Here is a 23660-nt window from a genome sequence, read left to right as displayed (position 1 = left end):
TAATAATAGCTGAGTTATAAAGCCAGTTCTTTTAGTATTACCGAGGTAGGTAACTGGTGTATTAATATCTTTCAATAAAGTTGCAAATTGTTGCCATCCTACTGGATCAATTTTTCTACTTGGTCTAATAAAATCACTCACCAAGTCTATGATGTTACTTCCAGGAATTTTAACTTTGTCTATGAATACAGTACCCTCGCCATCCCAATTAATTTTATCCTTGTGATCAGACAAGAAACCTAGCAACAGCTCACCTTTCTTTAAATATGTTTTAGGCATCACTCTCAATATTTGTTTCGGTGTATACGTTGGTGAGTTAACCTTTTCGTGTTCATTTATATCAACTGTTGTTCGCTTTGGAGTCTGTTCAGCAACTATATTAGTCTTAGCTTCTTCCTGTAGTTTTATACACCGCACAAAGATCCGAATTCAACACCAACTAGTACTGAAAGAGAAAAAGTAAAACCCAAGAAAAAAATAGTCTGGGAGAAATGGAGCCCTTATTAGAAATAAATAGTATTTACTATAACCCTTCTCATCCTGCTGCATTCGGTAGTATTAATAAATTAGCCAAAGCTATGAAAGGTAAAATGAAAAGAGAAGATGTAAAAGATTGGCTACGCTCACAAGAAACATACACATTACATAAACCTGTAACAAGAAGGTTTTCCCGTAACAAATGCATACTGTCAAATTTCAATATTCTTTGGCAAGCGGATTTAAGTGATTTGAGAACATATTCTAAGTACAATGATGGATTTAACTTTATTCTTTGTGTAATTGATGTATTTAGCAAATATGCATTTGTAAGAGCTATGAAAAATAAAAATTCATTTAATATTAAAGAATGTTTTGAAAGTATTTTCATTGAAGCTAATGCAACACCCATACATATTCAGTCTGATAAGGGTACAGAATTTATTTCCAAAGATGTGCAAAGTTATTTAAAAAGTAAAAATATAAATTACTATACTACTAATAATCCCGATATTAAAGCAAGTATTGTTGAAAGATTTCAAAGAACCCTCAAAATGAAGATGGGGCGTTATTTTACACACAATAATACTTATAAATATATTGATTTTTTACAAGACTTGGTATATGCATATAATCATAGTTATCATTCATATATTAAAATGTGCCCCTGTGATACTCACGTAATATTATGACTGTATGGAATAATTTATATGATAGAGACAAGAAACAAACAGAAGCAATAACACAATTACCTAACTTCCACATCGGTGATTATGTAAGAATAACCAAGTATAAGCATATATTTCAAAAAGGATATGAATCTAATTGGAGTGATGAAATATTTATTATATCCTCAATTATAGATCGGTCTCCATGGGTTGTATACACTTTGAAAGACTTACAAAATGAAACAATAAGTGGGACTTTCTATGAAAAGGAGTTACAAAAGGTATCTTATAATCCTACCTCAAGTTATAAAATAGATAAAATAATCAGTACGCGATATTCTGGTGTCAGAAAGCAAGTGCTGGTGAAGTGGAAAGGTTATCCAGATAAATTTAATAGTTGGGTGTTGGCCTCTGAATTAGAAAAAATATGATGAAAGAAAGTTTCTATTTAACATTGCTAAGTAACAGTTCTATGGAGTACTTTCCTGATAACAAAACAACGAAGTTTTCAACAAAATTACCAAAATCCTTAACGCTAGATGGGGAATGGTCAGTTGGAGTTGCTGAATTTCAATATCCATGTACCATGTTTACTGTACAAGAACATGAAAATATTATATATATTACAAAATCCATGACCATGTCAGGCGATCAAATACCATCCTTAGTATATTACAAGACTCATATTCCAGCGACGAATTATGACAACATAGATCATATTTTGGTAGCTTTAAATAATACAAAGGAAAATATAAAATTTCGTTATGATGAAGTATCAAAATTAGTTTGTGTTTCTGTTACCGATAACTCAATAAGATCAGTGAAGCTATCTCCTAAGCTATCGTTTCAACTTGGGTTTGAACCTGACAGGAATCTCATTGAAAGAAACACAGGAAAGTGTCCTGCAAATTTACATTTAGGTCTACCATCACAATTATTTGTATATTGCGATATAGTTGAACCACAGATAGTAGTTGACGTCATGACTCCTTTACTAAGAATAATACCATTAGATCCAATGAAATATATTTATGGGGCGAATAAAATGCATGTTTTTTCACCTCCTCACTATTTACCAATCATGCGACGAGAATTTGACACTATTGAAATAGATATAAGGTCAACCACTGGTCAAAAGATACCATTTCAATTTGGAACTGTGTGTATCAAAATTCACTTTAAAAAACACAACAATGTATTCTCATAATAATAATAATAATATGACTTGCCCCTACGAACATTATTATTCCCATCAAGCTGGTTCTGGTATTGGAGTAATATATAAAGGAGCCGCGTTTCAACGTGGTCATGGCATTGGCAGTTTTTTAGGAGGCTTATTTAGATCAGTTTTACCTTTGCTTTTAAGGGGTGCTAGAGTTATAGGAAAGGCTGGAGTTGGTATTTTGTCGGACTTAGTGAATGCACGACCCATGGAGGATTCAATAAAATATGGCCTCAAGGAAGCTAGTTCCAATTTAAAACGAAAAGTTGATGAAAAAATTGATAGAATAAACATGTCTGGATCGGGGTATATAACGAAGAGAAAGCGTCTTTCCTCACTCAGTCCACGCTCAGCTGCTAAAGTGAAAGCCATTAAAAAATTGGCAGTTTCTCGTGCCAACATAAAAGATATTTTTTCATAACTAATAAATTTAAGGAATTATGTCTTTCTTACATAGTCATTCTTGTGAATGTATAAAGTCTGAACTAGATTTATTTGCATTGCCATCAACACAAACAAGTATTGAAAATGGTATTTGGATTCATTACAAACCAATTTCGTCTCTTGCTGATGATGGACCAATAGAATTTCAAGTACCAGGATCTGGTGACGATTACCTAGATTTATCGCATACGTTAATACATATTAAAGCAAAAATAGTTAACCTAGATTCATCAAAAGTGAGCACACCCACAATAATAGCACCAATAAATAACTGGTTACACTCACTATTCAGCCAGTTAGATGTATATTTAAATCAAAAACATGTCTCACCACCTAATAATACATATGCTTACCGAGCTTATTTGGAAACTCTGCTGAACTACTCACCTGCCGCAAAGAAATCTCATTTGACTTGTGGTCTTTGGTATGAAGATGCAGCTGGACAAATGAACTCAACAGACAACACAAATCCTGGATTTCTGAAACGACAAAAACTAGCATCTGAAAGTAAAGAAATAGAAATGATTGGACATCTACATGGTGATATATTTAACCAAGAAAAGTTTTTGATTAATGGGGTTCAAATGAGTGTCAAATTAATTCGCTCAAGAGAATCCTTTAATCTGATGGGTTCTTCTACTGATATAAAATGTAAAGTATGCATTACGGATGCAACTCTTATTGTTCGTAGAGCACGAATAAATCCAACTGTACTCCTCGCACATCAAAAAGTCTTAGCCTCTACTACAGCAAAATATCCTATTACTCGAGCTGAAGTCAAAGTTTTAACTATACCATCAGGGGTTCAGGGAAAGACTCTTGACAACATTTTTCTGGGGCAAGTACCTAAAAGATGTATAGTTGGATTTGTAAACAACACAGCATTCAATGGAAGTCTTACTAAAAATCCATTCAATTTTGAAAACTATGCTATGAACACATTTTGTTTATATATTGATGGCCAACAAATACCTTCAAAAGCATTGCAACCATTATTCGAGAATAATATTTTTACTGCAGCCTATCACACTTTATTTTCGGGGACTGGTATACATTTTTTAAATGAAGGTAATGGAATATCTAGGGAGCAATATGCAAAAGGTTACTGCCTATTAGCGTTTGACCTAACTCCTGATTTGTCATCAAATTCCATGACTCATTGGAATCTTATAAAGCATGGCAGTGTAAGGGTAGAAGTTCGGTTTGAATCAACTCTAACCGAAACTATTAATTGTATAGTGTATGCAGAGTTTGATAACGTTATTGAAATTGATAAGAACCGAAATGTAACCGTCGACTACAGTAGTTAAGATAAATTTCTATACTTAGATGTAAGTAAAAGCCTAATAAATGTAATATATTATACCTATTTGAAGTCTTTCATTCGAGTTAAACCATATTGCATCCCTTTAAATATAAGGTTTGGATAATTTTGCTCTGCATTTGTAAATAGTGTATTGTACCTATCAGAGGTATCGATAAGTAGGCATGCACAATGGATACAATCGAGATTCAGAAGCATTTAAATAAAATTCATTGTAGCTTGAAAAACAATGTCTATGCGGCAAACCGATTACCGCTATACGTTAAGACTCCAATGTACTTGATAAGTAATTTGGACCCTGACAGTGAACCAGGCTCTCACTGGGTAGGCATGTACATAGACAGAAATGGCATCGGTGGGTATTTTGATTCATATGGCCGACCACCAACAGGCCATCACAAAGCCTTTTTCAGAAGGAACGCAAAGCATTGGGATTTTAATAGATAGAATACAACTTGATTGGTATTCAGTTTGTGGAGAATATAGTCTTACATACTTGCATTACATGTATTATGGAAATACACTCAGAGATTTTTTAAGCCTGTTTTGTGAGGATAAATTGATAAACGATATTGTAGTATCGCAATTGTTCAAAAGGTTGTTTTGGAAATAATAAACAATGTCCCAGCCCCAGAACCGGTGAATCCCTACTACTGTTAAGTAGGAACATACTCATCGAAGCCGGTTTGAAATAAATATTTCCTAGCTAATTAGTAAATCTATTAAGTGTTTGTTTTGTATGTCACATTAATATAATTCATTGCTTAGTTGTGACGGCCACAATACGTTATAAAGTTTTAAAATATTATGTATAAGTATTTTTTTTTGTTACGGAAATACCAATTACAATTTGTGTATTTTCGGATTAAATAATTGCCTATCGTTATCAACCCGTTATTGTAAGTCTGTTGGACACGAGTGTCCTTTCACAATGAGAAAGGTTCAGGCCATAGAGTGATACCCTTACTTCCTTACTAATATTTTAAATCCGAAAGTAACTCTGTCTGTCTGTGTGTTTGTCTCTTCTTCACGCCTAAACCACTGAACCGATTTTAATGAAATTTTGTACAAAGATAGTCTGAGACCCGAGAAAGAAGGATAGTTTTTATCCCGGAAATCCCACGGGAACTAGGGATGGCGATCTAAGATCGATTAATCGGAGAATCGATCTTTTGGATAAAAAAAAAAAACGATTATTTTAATCGATATTAATGAGGATTTAATCGAAAACTATGCATTTGATCAAGTGATGATCTTTAGCAAAGTTGTTGTCCATGAGCCCACGAAAGTTTCAGTGTTGGTACGACCAATTTTCGCCAGATGGCGACACTGTCATTCCAATGAAGGTACGAATTTTCAGTTTTATGTCTGTTAGTATGTCATATTATTTTCTTTTAAGTCTAAGTGATAATTAATTTGTAATACGTACATAACTTTGAAAATATCAGAGGTGCGTGCCTGGGATTTAAACCTCGGACCCTCGTTCAAGAGGCCGAGTTTCTTAACCACTAGGCTATCACTGCTTAGGTTATGTGAAATACGTGCGTATTAATATACGACAATAATTTGTTATGATGATGAATATTAAATTTACAATTGGACACATTTACTTTTATATATACCTATCATATTATTAAAAATTATTACAAGGATATAAATTAGGACAATTTACAGTTGGTGGGCATATAAAAAAATAGGTAATGATGATTTTTAGTAATTTTGGTTTTGAGCGACGAAGCTTTGATCGACGTTTTTGTTTGGTAGAGACGACGACAAAAACAATGTTATTATCATTATTTGTGTGATATAAAAATGTGACACCTCTTTGTATGCATTTAATACACTATCTGGGCTTCGAGACTGCACGTATATAGAATGCGTATAAAATAAAGTCAATAGTCAAATATATATGTGAATATTATATTATTTATAATTAACACTTATTATTAAGCGGTTATTATATTATGTTTGTCTAATCCGATTACTTAAATTAAATTACAACGTCGAATCTAGTTAGCGGCTGGATGATAATAATCGAAACAGCGATTGCCTTCACCATTTATATAGCTTGTTAAGCAAGATCTGAAACCAACTTTTAACGGATATTTAACAAATAGGCTGCAAATAAACATTACGGACATTTTTTTTTGTGTTATCAAAGCCATAAAAAGCCAATTACAAAGAAGCAATGATACGTTTCCTCAAAGAATAACAATAAGTATGTATAATTAAGAGCACCGTGATGTAAGATCACTGTTTTATTGACAATTAGATCTCTATCTGCGTTGTTCTAGTGCCGAGTTTAATGGAAACAGAATATTTGGCCTTCTTCTTAATTAATAATAGCTAAACTTTACAAATTACCATTTGTTACGATATTTTAGACATCTGCTCATTTTCACGGGTGTATATTCTTTCCTTGCACCTATGTCTATATAGGACATATGCTCTGTATAGGTTTTATATAGATAATAGTTGTATTGTCAAGACAATTAATCAATATTATTATAGGTATATTTCATCAACTAAGTTACTTAGTACCAATTTACAATAGATTTATGACTAAAATGAAAGTAATTAAACGTTTTTGAAAAATATAAAACAAAATTGTTGCATCTTATACATACATAGCTTGCTGTCGGACGGTGGTGCCGCCAGAGTCGGACCACAAAGGTTTCTACCACCTGGGACCACCGTGGACTCTATGAGCGGACAATGCTACAAATATAGATTTGTACAAATAGTATACCTAAAATGCTTGGTAGAGAGAAAGAATATTCAGAAGGAACTTGCATTAATAACTTTTACAAGTTTAACGTGTGTGTGGTCTTCTACCAACCTGTATAAATAGCGTGATGGAGACTTGAGATTTTTTATTCTTAGTACTCTAGTAACTTGTAATTACTAGAGGTACCTAAGGTAGGTAATGTGTTAATGATGAAATAATTGTTTGACATTTGGTGACAATCAAAATATCAACTGTGACTCAGCCTGTCAAAATTAGGGCTCCTTCTTATATTTCGCTGATGGTTCTATCTTGCCAAATAACCAAAAGCTTGGATTTTTATAGAAAAATTGACCTTTTTTAATTGTAGGTACTTCATTTTTCGAGAATATTTATTATTTGTATTGATTCAGGATATTATTTTAGAGTTAGGTATTAAAATATAACGTAATAACAATTTGTCAATCTGACCCACTGGTAATTGTCAAATTTACGTCTTTGATAAGCAAAAATTGGGTAGATTGACTACTAACAACAGGCGTTATCAAGTCCATCCTTAGGCCGCTTGTCCACCGCCGCCGTCACCGAGAACGAGATGACGGCGCCGAAGTAGCGGTACATACATGTACTATAGTCGCGTGTCCACCGTACATCACCCAAGCACCGTCATCCCGACCGCCGAGATTTCTAGTAGATCGACGTGACCGCTAGATCGGTACCCGAGATTTTGATGGGCCGATGTGCCGGCAATATAAAACACGTTTGAATTTGTCCACTCACTGTCGTCACACGCGTGACAGCAGGAATTAACTACACCGGCGATTTCGGTTGTGGAAAAACGGCTTTACACATATTAATTTACATTTGTCGCTTTGAAAGTTTTGAAATGACTTCTGCATCCTTTCGTTTTAAGCCAAATTAATATATAAAGACTGTTAGTTAATTAACTTCATTACTGAAATGCAGATGAACGCTGACGCTAGTGGTCATTCTTTCTGGACATGACCTCGCTGCAGTTCTGCCGAAGCCTGGTTGGACCGCAGGTTGACTGTATTCCTTCGATCACTAACTACTGATCGAAGCTGTATTCCTGTGTATCTGAAGTTAAAGTATTTGCTGATGTCTTACTATAACATTTAATTAAATGACCACTGCTAGAACACATTTTGTTATATCAACAAAATAATGCATCTGTTGACGTGAGTTATGACTGGCTGAAATGTTAATCTTTATAATTATCCTATTATCCTGATATCTAGTTAACGATTTACTGAAACCATACGTTAAAATCTAGTATGTACCTTAATGTTGCTGGCGCCCATAATTTAGTACCTAATTGCTAACAAACAGGAGATGTCAGATATGCCGACAGCTTAGAAATATGAAATTCTAATAGCAACAGTTAATGTTACAGAATGCCTACACCTTATTCTTGGCGGTGCAACATTGTCGAAACTACCTGTAATTGGATGGGTAATATCTGTGTCTCGTAGCATGTACCATTTACTGTAATTTCGGGTTGAAATTGCTAAATGCTCTCTTCGTGCTCGACAATCATTGGCGAATATGAGCATAACTCGGTTAACAACGGTTGGTAGGTAAAAGGGACGTGTGTAACACTCACGTTTGTGTGATGGCATAACAAAAAATATCAGCACAAAGCAACCCTGCTGCCTATAAATGGAATATTCGGATCCCACGCAAACAGTAGCAAACTGAGTAGCAAACCACAAGCAGTGCAGTTGGATCTTTACAACGATCTCGTAAAGGTAATAGAATTTTAACTACTAAATTAGAACCACAAAAATTGTTAATTAAACAAGTTACACAATAGACTATGTATATGCTTATATACATGTACCTCTGTTTGAATTGTATGGTACTCTTAAAGACAAATTGTGGCATATGTAAACCACCATAATTTAAATAAGTGCAGCAACATAACCAGGCAGTTTTAAAATAAGACATTATTTTTATTCTTGCTTGTTTTACTCTGTTTATGGCAATTTAGAATTGTTGATGTTCTCATTTATAATATCGAAGTAAAATATAGTGACATTTAAGTATGTAACAAATAATTGTATAAACTCAAGTCAATTGAAGTGTATGAAATAATTTCTTCTGATCATCGTCAACTGAACTGTCGTTGGAGATACAATTGAGTACTTCTATGCATAACTATGAAGAACGCAGGTTTCCTCGTGTTTTCATGACTTTTCAACGCATTTACAAAGATATGTGTTAGTTAGTAGTTAGATTCATATTGATTTGTAAGTTGGGTGTGATTCTTTGTACGCTATGTGGTAGCTGAAGCTGTGGCAGTAGTAGAAGCGTTGTGATGTGGTTCTATAATAATTGTGATTTCTCTAATTGAGAGCAGCAACTCTTCATATATATTTAGTAGAGCGATGAAAGGTAAATATTTACCTGTAACAATAATAAACTGTCCTATCACATAAAAATATCCATAGACATTAAAACATCTACAGTACATTATATTTATGCACACCCCTGCCCTGTATCTCTTTTAATTAATATTTCTTTATTGCAACAGCTTAATGGTTGCCTGGAAGATATCATTACTTTAGTGATAAGACCGCCAAATGCACCTTAGATTATGTTTATAATTTTATATTTGTTACTTTTAGTTTGGTGTACAATAAAGATTTTTGTATTGTATTGTATTTCAATGAAGAACTTCCATTTCATTTCAGATGATTCGCGTACTCGCTTGTGCGCTTCTATGCGTGTTGGTGCAAAGTGACTCCCTACCATACAGGCCGGCTGTGGGTCCTTATGGTCATCCACCGGGTGTCGTACCCCCCATTAATCCCATCAATCCAGCATCACCCCTATATCCTTATGCTCCAGGCCGCAACCCTCTCATACCCGGTTACAATAATCCTTTATACAATGCTGGTGCTGCTGTGCCTATATTGACTTACTCTAATGAGCGTGGTATTGACAACAGCTACTCATACAGGTAATTTTAAATATGACTATAAAAAATACTTTGAAAATAAAAAATAAGACATTTTAAAAATGGTAGAACTAGTCTGGTACGACCGGGAAGGTTCCACATCCATTTTTAGTATGAAGCAGATCTGCGGTTTGCTGGCTTTCTTACATATGAGACGACTATTTTAATCCTCAGGAATTACAACGCATCTGTTCAACGCACTAAAGTTAACATATTTTTACTAAGGATACACGTAATGATAATATTTCATTCAGATTTTGGGCAATTAGTACTTAAATTAATATTTGTTTTGTTTCAGCTTCACAACAGCTGACGGTAAGCAAGCTCAAGAGAGTGGATTTTTAAAAGACGGCTATATTGACAATAATGGCGAGCCACAGGGAACACAGGTGATTCATTAATATATATTTTATAAAATTAACAACTCTGTTCAAGTAGTAAATGTTTTAAATAGTGTGGTTTATATTTTAATGTAAAGCCATAGAGCTGTCGCTTCTAACGTGTATTTACTATAGCGATTCACGTACGAAGCATTTCACTATAGTTATACACCAAAATTATGTTCCGGTTTCGTTAAAGCTACATAAAAAAATCTTTAAGAACAAATCCAGTTAAGCTGTAACAAATTATAGCCTATATATTCTATTCTTCTAATTACAAAAATAGTAAATATGCAAAATACTGCTACGTACTCTATAACTTTAATTGAAAATCAAATTCAAATCTTATTTATTCAAAACTTATTCATATAGAACTCTTTTTGAACGTCAAAAAGCTATCACCGCTTCGGAAGATGTTTCGCTATGGAGAAGAAGCAGCGAATGAAACTCCATACGTGTGCAAATTTACATTTTTCAAACATTATCAATTACTGTCCGGCTCATGTTACCTTTAAGTTGGCAGGGCTTTAGGCCATAGTCCAACGCGCTGGCCATGTGCGAATTATTAGTCTTCACAATTCACATATCTTTGAGAAATCTTTTTAAAATACTCTCAGACGTGTAGATTTCCTGTTGATGTTTTTACTCACCGATATAGTAAGTGCTAATTAATTTCTAATAGATACATAACTTTGAAAAATCAGAGGTCTTTCATTCGAGGAGAGGATTCGACCCTTGAACTCCCTGACTGAGGGTACGACTTTTAACCACTAAGCATCCTTACGTTGTCCCTGTAGTGCCGGGACCAGAATAGGGCTACGGTACCCCCTGCCTGTCGTAAGAGGCGACTAAAAGGGGGCTTCGGGCTTCGGGGGTAGCGGGCGGCAAGAGTGGGAGCTCGAACCGCCCGGCCAGCGGCCCCGGGAAGGACGGCTGTATGTGTGGTCGCATATCGTCGTACGCACCAGATGGTCTGGCGAGTACGTTCAGCGGTAAGAATCCCACATAACCCTGCGTCGCTCCCACGGCACCGGGTACCTTTTCAAGGTTTCCCCCTCGTCAACAAAAAAAAGGCTTTCTTAAGTGCGTGAAATAATTATGTTTATTTACGGCAGGTCGTCGAGGGCAGCTACGCTTATATTTCTCCTGAAGGAACACCCATCCAAGTGAACTATGTAGCTGATGAACACGGTAAGTTGTCTTTAACTTGTATATACCTATATGAATTTCGTTCCTTCTGGATAAATAGATCCTACGGCGAAATATATGTATGTTAGTACTAGCTGACCCGGCAAACGTTGTGTTGCCATGTACATAAAAAAAATGTTAAGGGTGAACAAGGGTTGTTCACCCTTAACATTTTTTTAACTTAACACTTACAACTTAACACTTAGGGGCATGAAAAATAGATAGTAGCCGATTCTCAGACCTACTGAATATTCATATAAAATTTGGCGAAAATCGGTAAAGCCGTTTCGGAGGAGTACAGTAACTAACATTGTGACACGAGAATTATATATAAAAGATATATCATAAGAATGAGAACTTGTTTCTGCCTTATAGTAACAGTGTTAGCGCTGCTGTATTCCGGTGGCTGTGGTAAAGGAGAGCCATTTATAGTTGGTTTTCCAATTTAGTCCTCAGTTCCTGCATTTTAACAACACGTTTATGGCGGAATTAAGATAGGATTTTAATCATATGTACCTATTATAAATGGTTGATATAGATGTCCATGAGCCAGTAGCCACTTATAATCCGGTGGACTGCTCGTTGGCTACTTCTTTATTGTACATTTTATTGTACAAAACATATTCAATCTTACTCCGCAAGTAATTCAATTTGGAAGCAAGCATTTAACGTTAATTTGTTATTAAACTGTTTACAATGTAAAAATACGATAAAAGCAGTAAAAAATTAACGAATTATAGTCGTCGGTGCGGCTAATTACAAGCGTGGACATTGAATTCACCGCTATACGAGAATCGATCAATTGTAGATATTAAAGAAGATAATGACACTTTCTGTATAAGGCTCAACAAAATGCCAAGTTGGCAAGCTTTTATCTTATGATAAATTGCAATTACGAAATATCTTTTATATTGTGTTTTATAAACGTACATACATATGTTAAGTAGATATGAAGTCTACTATGCATTAATTTTGTTTCGACTTGTTTCTAAGTATTTCATTTTATCTAAAGATTCATAGTAGTGCGAATTTCGTTGTAAATTCCTCCCCTGGGTAAGATTCGGACCCCCTTTAGCAAAGGTAAGTAATTTTCAGGTAGGAAGACATTTTTCGCTGAACAATTACATGGTACGCCACTGCTTAGAGACTTTCCAGCTTAACTCAACCATAGATGCGCCTATTGGTAACATGGTTAATCATATTAGGAAACTCTTAATATTAATGACGCATGTTTTAATAATACATGTTTTTAAATAATGACGTTTCTTTTTCCAGGCTTTAGACCATCCGGTGTTCACATCCCGGCAGACGGGAAAGGCATTGCTCCGCTCGCTCCCATATTAAAAGATCCGAAAGGAATATACGATCCCCTTTATAACCGATATAATCCCAATTATCGCAATCCCTACTACGCTCAATACAACAACCCTCTAAATCCCAGACCATATGATCCCCGACACCCCTACGACCCACGATATCCCTATGACCCTAAATATAACTTATACAACCCTTACCAACCTTGGGGGCCAAACAAGGAAGCTAAAGAGGAACCAAAGAAAGAATCTGCCTAAAGAAAACTACACGATGATAGAACCTTACTTTGTACAGTATACTCGTATGCAATGTAAAATATTGAAATAAAATGAATTATTAATTAAATATTATTTTTATTACAAATAGGTTAAACACTTAATTTTTGAGTAAATTTTATTGGTTTTTAGTAATTTTTAATATGTTTATAATTTGCTTACCTGTATGTTAAAATATTGTAGATAGAGAAATTACTGTTGTATAATTAATTACCCGAAGGCGTCTATAATATGTTTACGATTTATGTATGTATGTTCATCTGTTCCCTCGTAACCTTTATACTACTTATCATAATTCCACAAATGAGTTATCGTTGAAGACTTCTTGATCGTTAGGCCATGTGACGTCACATTAAATTAAATAGCGTCCTGTAAATTGGCTACATAAAGTAATGATATAAAAAATGATATCGCGTTGGGTATTAAATGGAAAAGCTTAATCATAACACATTTTAAAAAAGTAGACCTCGAAGAGTTGCTTGTTGGTTTTTCCAAAACAATAAGTTTAACACTCATAACCGACGACGTACTTAGTATAAAAATAGAGCAGTAAAAGTAGTAAACAAGAGATTATTATTATAGTGATTTTCATAGAATAGCTGTGGTCATGTGAAACTTTATTCTTAGGGGTTTTCGTTATACTAAGGGCAAGATAGGTTTTAGTTATTTTTTAATTGGAAATCTTTACTGTTAGCAACTGATGCAACACAATCATTAAGCCAGTAAGGTCAATGTTTATAATAAGTACCCATTGTCCATAAGCCATTTATAAAATAGGAAAAGAAAAAGTGTTTTGTTATTTTTTCAACTGTTTTAGTGGTTATTGATAAATACAATACAATAATTCTTTATTGCACACCAAAGACACAATAAAATAAACAACAATAATAAATAATTAAGGGTACAACCGGCGGTCTTATCACTAAAATTGCGATCTCTTCCAGACAACCATTGATTTTAAGGTAACATACTTCAGTAGCAAGTGAAACAGGGTAGGGTGTACAAAATGTATATACCAACTTTAATATGTCAGCAGCTTGTTTCTAACATCAAAATAGGAAAAGGAGAAAAACACAGAATGAGGAAAATCTAATCTAAATATATATAACTCAAAGGTGACCGACTGACATAGTGATCTATCAACGCACAGCCCAAACCACTGGACGGATCGGGCTTAAATTTGGCATGCAGGTAGATGTAACCCTACTACGGTAGGGTGACGTAGAAATCCGCTAAGAAAGGATTTTGATCAATTCTACCCCCAAGGAAATAAAATAGGGGATGAAAATATTACTTCGTAACGCGAGCGAAGCCGCGGGCAAAAGCTCGTAAAAGATAAAGCTTGATTTAAAAAAATAAAAAGCTACTGCGCTAACACAACTATTCATGAAATGATCAATATAGAAATAAAAGTCGAAGGGCAATATTTTGTTATAGCGTATGAATACTCGATGAGGCAAGATCAATAAATTTTTGTTTTAAAAAACCTTGTTGAAGTGTGTCACACGCGCATATTTGCAACTGGTTTGAGATCTGCCTGCACTGATGCTCCTACGAGTTAAGGTTAAATCTGCAGATTTTGTGTTACATCATTTTTGACACTCGCTCACATCTCATTTTTAGTGCTCCGCGGGGTTTGAAAAGGACTTTAGAGTTCCGTATCATTTGTTTTTTCCTTACAGTAGAGAATTCTCTACGAGATTCTTGTAACTCAGTTACATATGAGATGATAATGGAGGAGTGGCTCAGGAGGAGTCCTCAGGAGTGGCTACGCATACGATAAGCTTCCTATGGATGTTCTATATGGCTTGTGGTATTTGTAATACTCGTAGATGTCCAAGGGTGGCAGTGACCACTTTGTAGCAAATAATCCATTTGCTATAAAGTCTGGTCACTGTCAATAAGTTTGCTATTGACATCAAAACGTCGAATGCAATTGGTATAAAACATGTTTTTATTCGGGCATCCAATCCAATCGGTCAGACTAACGTCCATACAGGTACGAAAATAAAGGAGGTACATATATTCCGATTCTCCTACTAATAGATTTTTTTTTTTTTTTTATAATATCAGAGTAGCAGACGAGCTTGCAGTCCACGTGATGGTAAGTGGCTACTGCCGCCCATGGACATTTGTAATCAATCCCAGATAGGATTTGATATTCCTACCTGAGGTCGGCCACAGATGCGCCGCTACCCCTGAGGACTAAGATGGAACGCCTCGGAAAAGTCTGTCTCCCTTACCACACCCTTCAAACCGGAACACAGCAGCGCCTAACACTGCTGTTATTAGGTAGAAATAGGTGTGGCGGTGGTGCCGCCGGAGTCGAACCACAAAAGGTTCTACCACCTTCTATTATTCATTTTACATACGAGGGTTATGAGTATCTCCATATCGCCATGACTCCCGCTCCGCCATTTTTATATGAAGGTAGCAAACAAGTATACAGTCCACCTGAAGGTAATCGGGTACTGCTGCCCATGGACATCTACAACTAATATCAGATAAGATTAGTTTTACCTGAGGTCAGTCACAGATGCGTTGCTATATCCCTAAGGACTCAGGTTTTAGGGTACCGTACCCAAAGGGTAAAAACGGAAACCTATTACTAAAATTTTGCTGTCTGTCCGTCTGTCCGTATGTCACAATTCCGGAAATATAGCCCATATTTCCGGAATCGTAATAGATAGACACATGAAATTTACAAAGGATGTATAACGCTGGCCGCTATAACAACAAATACTAAAAATAAAATAAAGTTGAATATTAAAGGGAGACCCCCTTTAATATTTAACTTTATTTTATTTTATACAACAACCATACAACAAATCGGTTTTTTCGGCCTTTCTTTGATCTAACTGTTAAACCGTCCTAGGAAAACGGTTGAAATTTTTACAATCCGTTTACTACTATAACTGGTATTATAATAAATACAAATAAGAACTATAAAACACATTTTAATACAGTTATTTTAATTTTATTATACGTTGCTTGCGTATCATTCATCATCACCCCAACGCCATCTATTGTTGTCTGATAGTATCAAAAAATGTTGAAAATAATAAAATGAATAAAAATAAGTGAAAATAATGAACATTTGGTGGTACGGAAGCCTCTATGTGCGAGTTCGACTCGTACTTGGCGAATTTTTATTTTCCATCATAGGATTAATTCGTGCATCGCAGTACTGCAAATTTACAGTCACTGTGACTAAAAGCTTCCCGAAGGGTCTATGTAATTGTAATTGGTTTGAGATCTAGCATATAATAGGATATACAAGCGTAAACGCAAAATGTTCATTTGCTTTTAGTCTTTTATATCTGCTTGATCCACTTAAGAACCATGAAGAACACTAGACTGTGTAATATCTCTCAGGTGGACTAACTTATAACGCCTCGGAAAAGGTTGAAGGTGGTAGAACCCTTTTTGGTTCGACTCCGGCGGCACCATCGCCACACCTATTTCTACCTAATAACAGCAGTGTTAGGTGCTGCGGTGTTCCGTTTTGAAGGGTGTGGTACTTTTCCGAGGCGTTCCAGCTTAGTCCTCAGGGGTAGCGGCGCATCTGTGGCTGACCTCAAGTAGGAATATCTAATCTTATCTGGGGTTGCTTACAGATGTCCATGGGCGGCAGTAGCCACTTACCATCAGGTGAACTACATGCTCGTCTGCTACTCTTATATTATAAAAAAAATTTGCTGTTATTAGGCAGAAATAGGTTTGGCGATGGTGACGCCGGAATCTAACCACCTCACACGAAAATCATTGCAAAATCACAGACTAGGGCTTTCCGCAGCTGTATTTTTATATACTCGTACCTACCTCGTGCATTTTCCTTTTAAAAATGTAAACTAATAAGTTTCACAATAATTGGTGACTTAATGTACGATTAAAGTTATTTAATATAACGAAGTATTGTTTTCGCAGAATAACAACGATATATAGAGAGCTTATTGAAAATTATTTTTGTCAGGAGGTGGTAAATTTCTGCCGAGTCCCATAAACGTGAGGCGGTAGGAATATTATTTTTACAAATTTATAACTCATACGCTGTTGTCGTATGACCATATGCATCGAGTCAAAGGGTCTTACCGCGATGCCTATCCTTTGTGAGAAGAGATCATAAAGTATGTACCTACATCGCATCTCGTCGTACGTAATTGACACAAAATTTTTTGTATAAATACGGGGGGTTAAATCGCAGTGCATCATTCTGATCCCGGCTTTCCATAAGTACTTACTTGCAAGTGCAGTTTATTCAACATGAAGTGCATTGTAAGTATTTTTGCCTTTTTATTTCATAGAAAATTTAGCTCTCATTCTCAATATAAGTGCCGCTGTAAATTTTCGCAAATGAGGAGCCTAGGGCGGAGTTTTCTTATTCTATGAAAGTACTGAAGTTGTACAGACGGCGCACGATTTTAGATAGTCAATGAAGGAATAAATTAATATTTACATCCCATACCAAATCAATAAAACAGAAACTATGTTATTTCGAATAGTGTCGCTTAATAAAATGTTCGCAATAGTTTTGCAGTTGCCAGCCCTTCGTTCACTGCATATGTTAAGACTCGATAGACATCTCTAATGGTATGTCAATGACTTCATTTGATACCAGCAGACAATAAACTGATTGCCTTAAGTACCGTTAGTTCAGTTAGTAATTCAGTGTTAAGGTTGTAACCTTAACCTAAACTAGTATTACGTATAAAGCTTAGAATCGCTACATCAACGGACGTTACGTTCCGCATTAGGGCGCGCCCGATCTCCAAAGCACATGTGTCGCATGATAACATATTCTACATATTTGCAAATAATGCACATTTATAACAAGTCTCTATGTTAGACGATATAGAGTTTATACCGTCGCAGGTCATGTCGCTTAGACTGATTTGCCTTAATTAATGACACTGATATGCAAACGACTCTATTGTTTATGAACTCTACATTTAATATCTTTTATCCTAAAGTTTAATTTTTGGAAAATTATATGTAAATATAGTATGGGAAATACATTACAAACTTTTAATTGGGTCAGGTATAAAGAGCAGTAATATATTAAATTCATAATGTACTTTGTCCTAAATAAAATTTAATTTACAAACTACAAATTATGACTAATTGTATCCGTCTAAAAATGAGCACAAACAAGGCTTTTTAGGTTATTGATCCTTATCACGTATTCGTAATTGGAATTACTTCTACGAACTATTACGAAATATTTTTGAGTAATACCCATTAAGGGTTTTTTTACTAGATTTTTACATTATTTTTACTACTTAAATTTTATTTTCGTAAAAGTTTATCTTTAGATAGAAGATAAAAACGACATGAACTCGCTTACGTGTAATAAAACTATTTTAATATCATATCCTCCATACGTGAGCAAAATTATGAATGTCTGACTGTGTCTGGCTCTTCCGAGAGTAATTTGCATGTACGGTCGTCTCTACAAGTACATAGGCTGTACTCAGTGCGAATAAGTTTAGTCACGCCGTATGGTTATATAAATTTACATTAAATTGGGTAATGTAGCTTGAATGTCAAGGAAAAGGTAACCCGTACTCGTAGTTCAAGTATGATGTTTAAATATACTTAATATGTCGCTTCACAGAATTACATAGTTTTAGAATCGGTATATGTTACAAAATTATACTGATTGGCATATTTAATGGATAGTGTGTATTTTATTATTTTATGTAAGCTTTGCTCATCTTTTAGCAAATGTTTAACTTGGCATGACCCAAATGTAGTATAAAGTTTAACATTTATTTAAAGGCAGTCTTTTAGAAGATCGTAGAACCATTCCTGCTATTATCTGTTTTGAAAGGTGTAAAGAACAGACATTTTTATGTTGTTACAATTTAGTTCTTCGGGATAAGAACGCATCTAGGGCGTTATATATAAATTATATGTGGGAATAACATACAAATTATACTTTATAGAGTGTTAACTTTCTAATAAGATTTGTTTCACATTTAAATTAATGTATTGCAGATTATTTTGACGTTTGTCGTCGGTATAGTGGTGGCGGACGTCGGATTTCAGGCTTTCCAGTACCAGCAACAACAACAACAACAACAACAACAACAACAACAACAACAACAACAACAACAACAACAACAACAAGCATATACGACAGAACCCATTCCTATCATTCGACAAGAGCAGATAATAAACCCTGATGGATCTTATAAATGGAAGTAAGTTTAAAATTTACTGTAAGGTACTTTATTGTATCGTTAATTACTACTTTGTAATAGAAATAAGTCCAAAACATATTTGAAGATGATGAATTTGCAAAATACAATACCTATTACCTTGGCAGGGCATTTATTAAAACTGAAAATCATAGGTCTATGAGGTATAACGATTTAGGGATTTATTTAACCAAAGATGTCCGAGTGACGAAGTACGAGTAAGGATATCTGTAACTTATAAATATAGTTTAAAAAACTAAAAAACACGCTTTTATGTTAAAATCAACTAAAAAGCAAAAAATAATCTTCAATCTAGGAATCAATTAAGGAACAGTAAATAGTATCATTGTGGAAAAAGTGTGGGGTGCTCCATTTATCAGGTTCGAAAAGCGCCCCACACTTTTTCCACAATTATACTATTTACTGTTCCTTAATTGATTCCTAGATTGAAGATTATTTTTTGCTTTTTAGTTGATTTTAACATAAAAGCGTGTTTTTTAGTTTTTTAAACTATATTTATTTTATTATTTTTAGTATTTGTTGTTATAGCGACCACCATCATGCATCGTTTGTAAAAAAATCAAGTGTCTATCTATTAGGGTTTAAGAGATAAAGCCCTGTGACTCAAGAACAGACAGCGGAGGGTTTCGTTTTATCCTTTGAGTACGGAATCCTAAAAATCATTCTACAAGATGGCATTATAGATATGTTTCAGTACATTTGAGTTATAGGGAAATAATATTATTATTTTCCAAAGCTAAAAATCAATCTAGTAACTTTGCCTGAACGCTCCATAAGGCGCTTTCTCTCGCCTCGAAAATCGTTAATCCTGAGGATATTGATAAAGACAATGGTACAAAATTATTAAAATCGTGTATTTTCATCGGTCCTCAATAAATCTACAAAGTTTGAACGAAATCTGGCCGTTTAAAGTGGGTCAAAATTGCGCCCAAAGAAGTCGGTTACAAACATACAAACAAACATACAAACAAACATACAAACATACAGGTGAAGCTAATAAAAAGCGTGTAATAAATACTGAGACTTATAAGTAAGGATATCTGACACTTATAAATAACTGATAAAGCTACTCCGTGCTATAAAAATAACGCATGCAAATAAGTATACGAGACATTCAATAGAGATACTTTCAATCTTACGAGAATTAAAATTGAAAATTAAAGTTTGGGTGGTTTATTTGGTTACTTTTTTATCAAAATACGTTAGAAAAACAAATAGTTTATTTATAATTAAGAAAACAAATTATTTCAAAAGTATCTAAATATTAACTTACTATGTAAATTGAATTGAATATCTAATAGGCCGGAGTAATTTATATTAGTCTCTTGAGGCTATGTTTTATTTGATCCATACATTTTCAGGCATAAAATTAAGATATTTTTCGTTGAATGAAACTCAAAAATAAACAGTTTTGAATATTTTATACATAGTAAGGATGAGAAAGTTGGTAAGGGTCAAATGTGTAAGATTATCTAAGCATTTTGAAATGATAATTGTTTGGTATATTTTCAGTTATGAAACCGGGAATGGGATAGCGGCTGAGGAACAAGGCTACATCAAGAATCAAGGAATTCCGGAACAAGAGGTCCAAAGTGCGCAAGGACAATATCAGTACACAGCGCCTGATGGACAGGTATAGCATAATTCATTTACAACTTTTCACATTTCTGACAGCACTATAAATATCTGATAGAAATTATTGATACTTAGTATGTGATAAGTTTTGCAACGAAAAAAAGGTTTCAAAGGTATGTGAAGTCTACCTATTCACACTAAGCCAGCGCGGTAGATTACGGCCTAATCCTTCTTGTTCTGAGAGGAGACCCGTGTCCAGCAGTGGGACTGAAAAAGGTTGATGATGATGATGATGCAACAAATTTGTCGTAGAATTTTTAATTTACCATTTCATTTGTAATATAATAATTATTATATTTTAGATTAACGATGCGCCTGCGCACAACTTCATTAAATAACACAGACTTTATCGCAACGCGTTAAATCTTAGGCGCTTGGATAATATTCTATAGTGATTTTTAAAAATGGTTATAAATTCACAAACATCGCAAATTTATAATATGAAAACTTTTCTACAAATTCTTAAAGCCTTTCGGATCGCTTATTTACTGGTTAAATACCTACTATTGTAGGTACTACAATAACGTACAATTCAAAAATTCAAACGGGTGGCAAGATAACAATAAAAAGTTTTCTAGTTATCTCACGTACTTGGAATTTGAGTAGTACAAGCAAATGTTAAACGTGGAAGATTTTTAGAAATAACACAGATATACAAGCAAACAATTTAATAAACTTGACCTTCAGTAAAGTTCACACAGGTCGGATGCTTAATTAATTTATGTTCAATGGATGTATTCATGGATAAATATAAAATCATATCACGTTACGCAAAAATATCTTGTAATTTTAAATGCGTAAATAAATATTCTAATGCATATTTTATTTGTGGATAAAAACAACCTTCCAATATGTACATAAAGTGTACCAACATATTCTTTTGTACTACAAAGCATTTGTGAGTCGCCCGAAGGTCACAGCGGGCCAGGGTCCAGAACATCTGACATAAAAGGGTCCCAAAAAGTCAATATTATCGCCTACGTCACGCTTATGATTAAAATTTATACAGTACCCTTTGCCCACACATTTCCAATCAGCGCCCCTAGCGGACTGTATCAGAACTGATTGGAAATGTATGGGAAATACGTAAACGAATACAAAAACAGTAATTTTTGCAAAAACGTAAAAACTCATACTATGGTTACAGGATTAATCAACGCGTTTTTCGTTCAACAGTCCTAAATGATGATCATTTACCAAATTAGACTTTTGTTGAGTTTCTTGGTGGTCGAACACCTATTTATTTTACCTCAAATTATTTATTTCTAAAATATTACAGCATTACTTGATTTATTAAGTTACCTCTCTCTTTGTTATAATTTAATTAAATTATACCATATTTTTGACAATGGACAATAACAAATATATGTATATACCTATATATTATAGATGGGATGGATTTATGGATTTAGACATAACATATATTTCAAAGAATACTATACGAACATATAATATTTTCCAGGTGATAAATCTACAATACGTAGCCGATGAAAATGGTTTCCAGCCACAGGGCGCTCACTTGCCCACACCACCACCAATCCCTCAAGACATCCAGAAGGCGTTGGAGTTCCTGGCCACTTTACCACCACAGACACCAGACTCCAGGGAATTTAGAAATAAGTAATTGGGAATTTTAGACAAATATGACCAAATAATCTGATATATTACGAAGAGGCTCAAAGATTAAAGTAAATACTGATTTATGTTTTTTTAAGAATAAAGAGGAAAATGTTGAAAAAATGTAACAAAAAATATATTACCTAGCTTTAAGTTATTAGTTGTTATGCATTACGACAATTGGAGATTAAAAATGTTGCTGATGTTATTTGGTTATTTATTTTCATATACATGACAATCACGGAAGTGCATTTCGATTTAATTTTAAAAATACTATAACAATTTATGAGTATCATAAGTACTTGAGGGCGAGAGGTCGCGCGTGAAGAGGCATCAGTGGACCTCCTAAACAGATGGAGTCTGATAGGCGCCGACGGATTACTCAACAACCGGTCTGTTCACTTTCCCTGCGGCGTGTCAAGGTCGCGCGACCGTATCGCCATAAACTTCACATAACACTCGCAGTAATATGTGAACCTCGAACATCTCCAAAACTTACCTACACTTCCAACGACCATGATGAGACATCTGTCTGACTGACATCTTTATTATAAAAATTGGCCTCGACGGAGATTGATAGAAGTACACTTTTTTAAGGTACACGGGAGTTCCGTTGAAATAATTAAGAATTCTACAAAACAAACGTCTCCCATAGAAAGACATAGAGATTTGTACTTCATTATTTTATTTAAATTTATTCGTAGACATATACACACAACCTTGAAATCATTCAAAGCTTCCGACAGCCGCATTGAAACGCATCACACGTGTCACGTGACCCACAGCAAAGGTAAATGTTACATCTCCCAATTCGATTGCAATGCTTTGTTTAACCTAAGTCTACATAACTGGCGCTAATTAATGAAATGAACCAACGACATCCTGACATTTGAGGCGCCTCACGACCTCGGCCAGATCGACTACATTAACGACCCACGGTCGCAAACGTGATCATTGTAGATTTGAAATGTTATGTGAAATCTATTTAAACATACCTACTTACCTACTGTGTGTTTAAACCAGTAATAACTAGTTGATGCTCTTTTAATAGCTCCTATATTATATTTACGTGTTACCAGGATGTTATTAAAAAACTTAGAAGGTACATAGCTACTAAATTTAATTTAGAATTCGACTAAAACATTGGATCTTGTTAAAGTATGTGGAATTTTAATAGTTTTTTTTAGTTT

The 23660-nt window shown here is 34.6% G+C and overlaps 1 protein-coding gene across 1 annotated transcript; it reads left to right on the top strand.

The window, feature by feature from the left end:
* Window positions 1-8574: 8574 nt before the first annotated feature.
* LOC140750828 (uncharacterized) lies at window positions 8575-22678 on the top strand. Its single transcript, XM_073084553.1, has 10 exons — window positions 8575-8629; window positions 9575-9843; window positions 10139-10229; window positions 11336-11411; window positions 12684-12973; window positions 14830-14887; window positions 17232-17272; window positions 18995-19200; window positions 20731-20851; window positions 22316-22678. Exons 2-10 carry the CDS (start codon window positions 9575-9577, stop codon window positions 22475-22477), a joined length of 1314 nt encoding a protein of 437 aa, XP_072940654.1. The 5' UTR covers window positions 8575-8629; the 3' UTR covers window positions 22478-22678.
* The last annotated feature ends 982 nt before the right edge of the window (window positions 22679-23660 follow it).

This window comes from Epargyreus clarus, unplaced genomic scaffold, assembly GCF_041222505.1.
Source record: "Epargyreus clarus isolate Ecla_fem2 unplaced genomic scaffold, WU_Ecla_fem_2.2 ptg000021l, whole genome shotgun sequence".
NCBI lineage: Eukaryota > Metazoa > Arthropoda > Insecta > Lepidoptera > Hesperiidae > Epargyreus > Epargyreus clarus.
This window is presented reverse-complemented; position numbering and strand designations above follow the sequence as displayed.

Bases quoted from the DNA above. Each gene is read 5' to 3' on its own strand.
- LOC140750828 (XM_073084553.1), top strand. From the start codon at position 9,575: ATGATTCGCGTACTCGCTTGTGCGCTTCTATGCGTGTTGGTGCAAAGT. The intron at 12,974-14,829 runs GCCTAAAGAAAA...TAATACTCGTAG, and splicing joins AGGAACCAAAGAAAGAATCT to ATGTCCAAGGGTGGCAGTGA. The intron at 19,201-20,730 runs GTAAGTTTAAAA...GTATATTTTCAG, and splicing joins GATGGATCTTATAAATGGAA to TTATGAAACCGGGAATGGGA.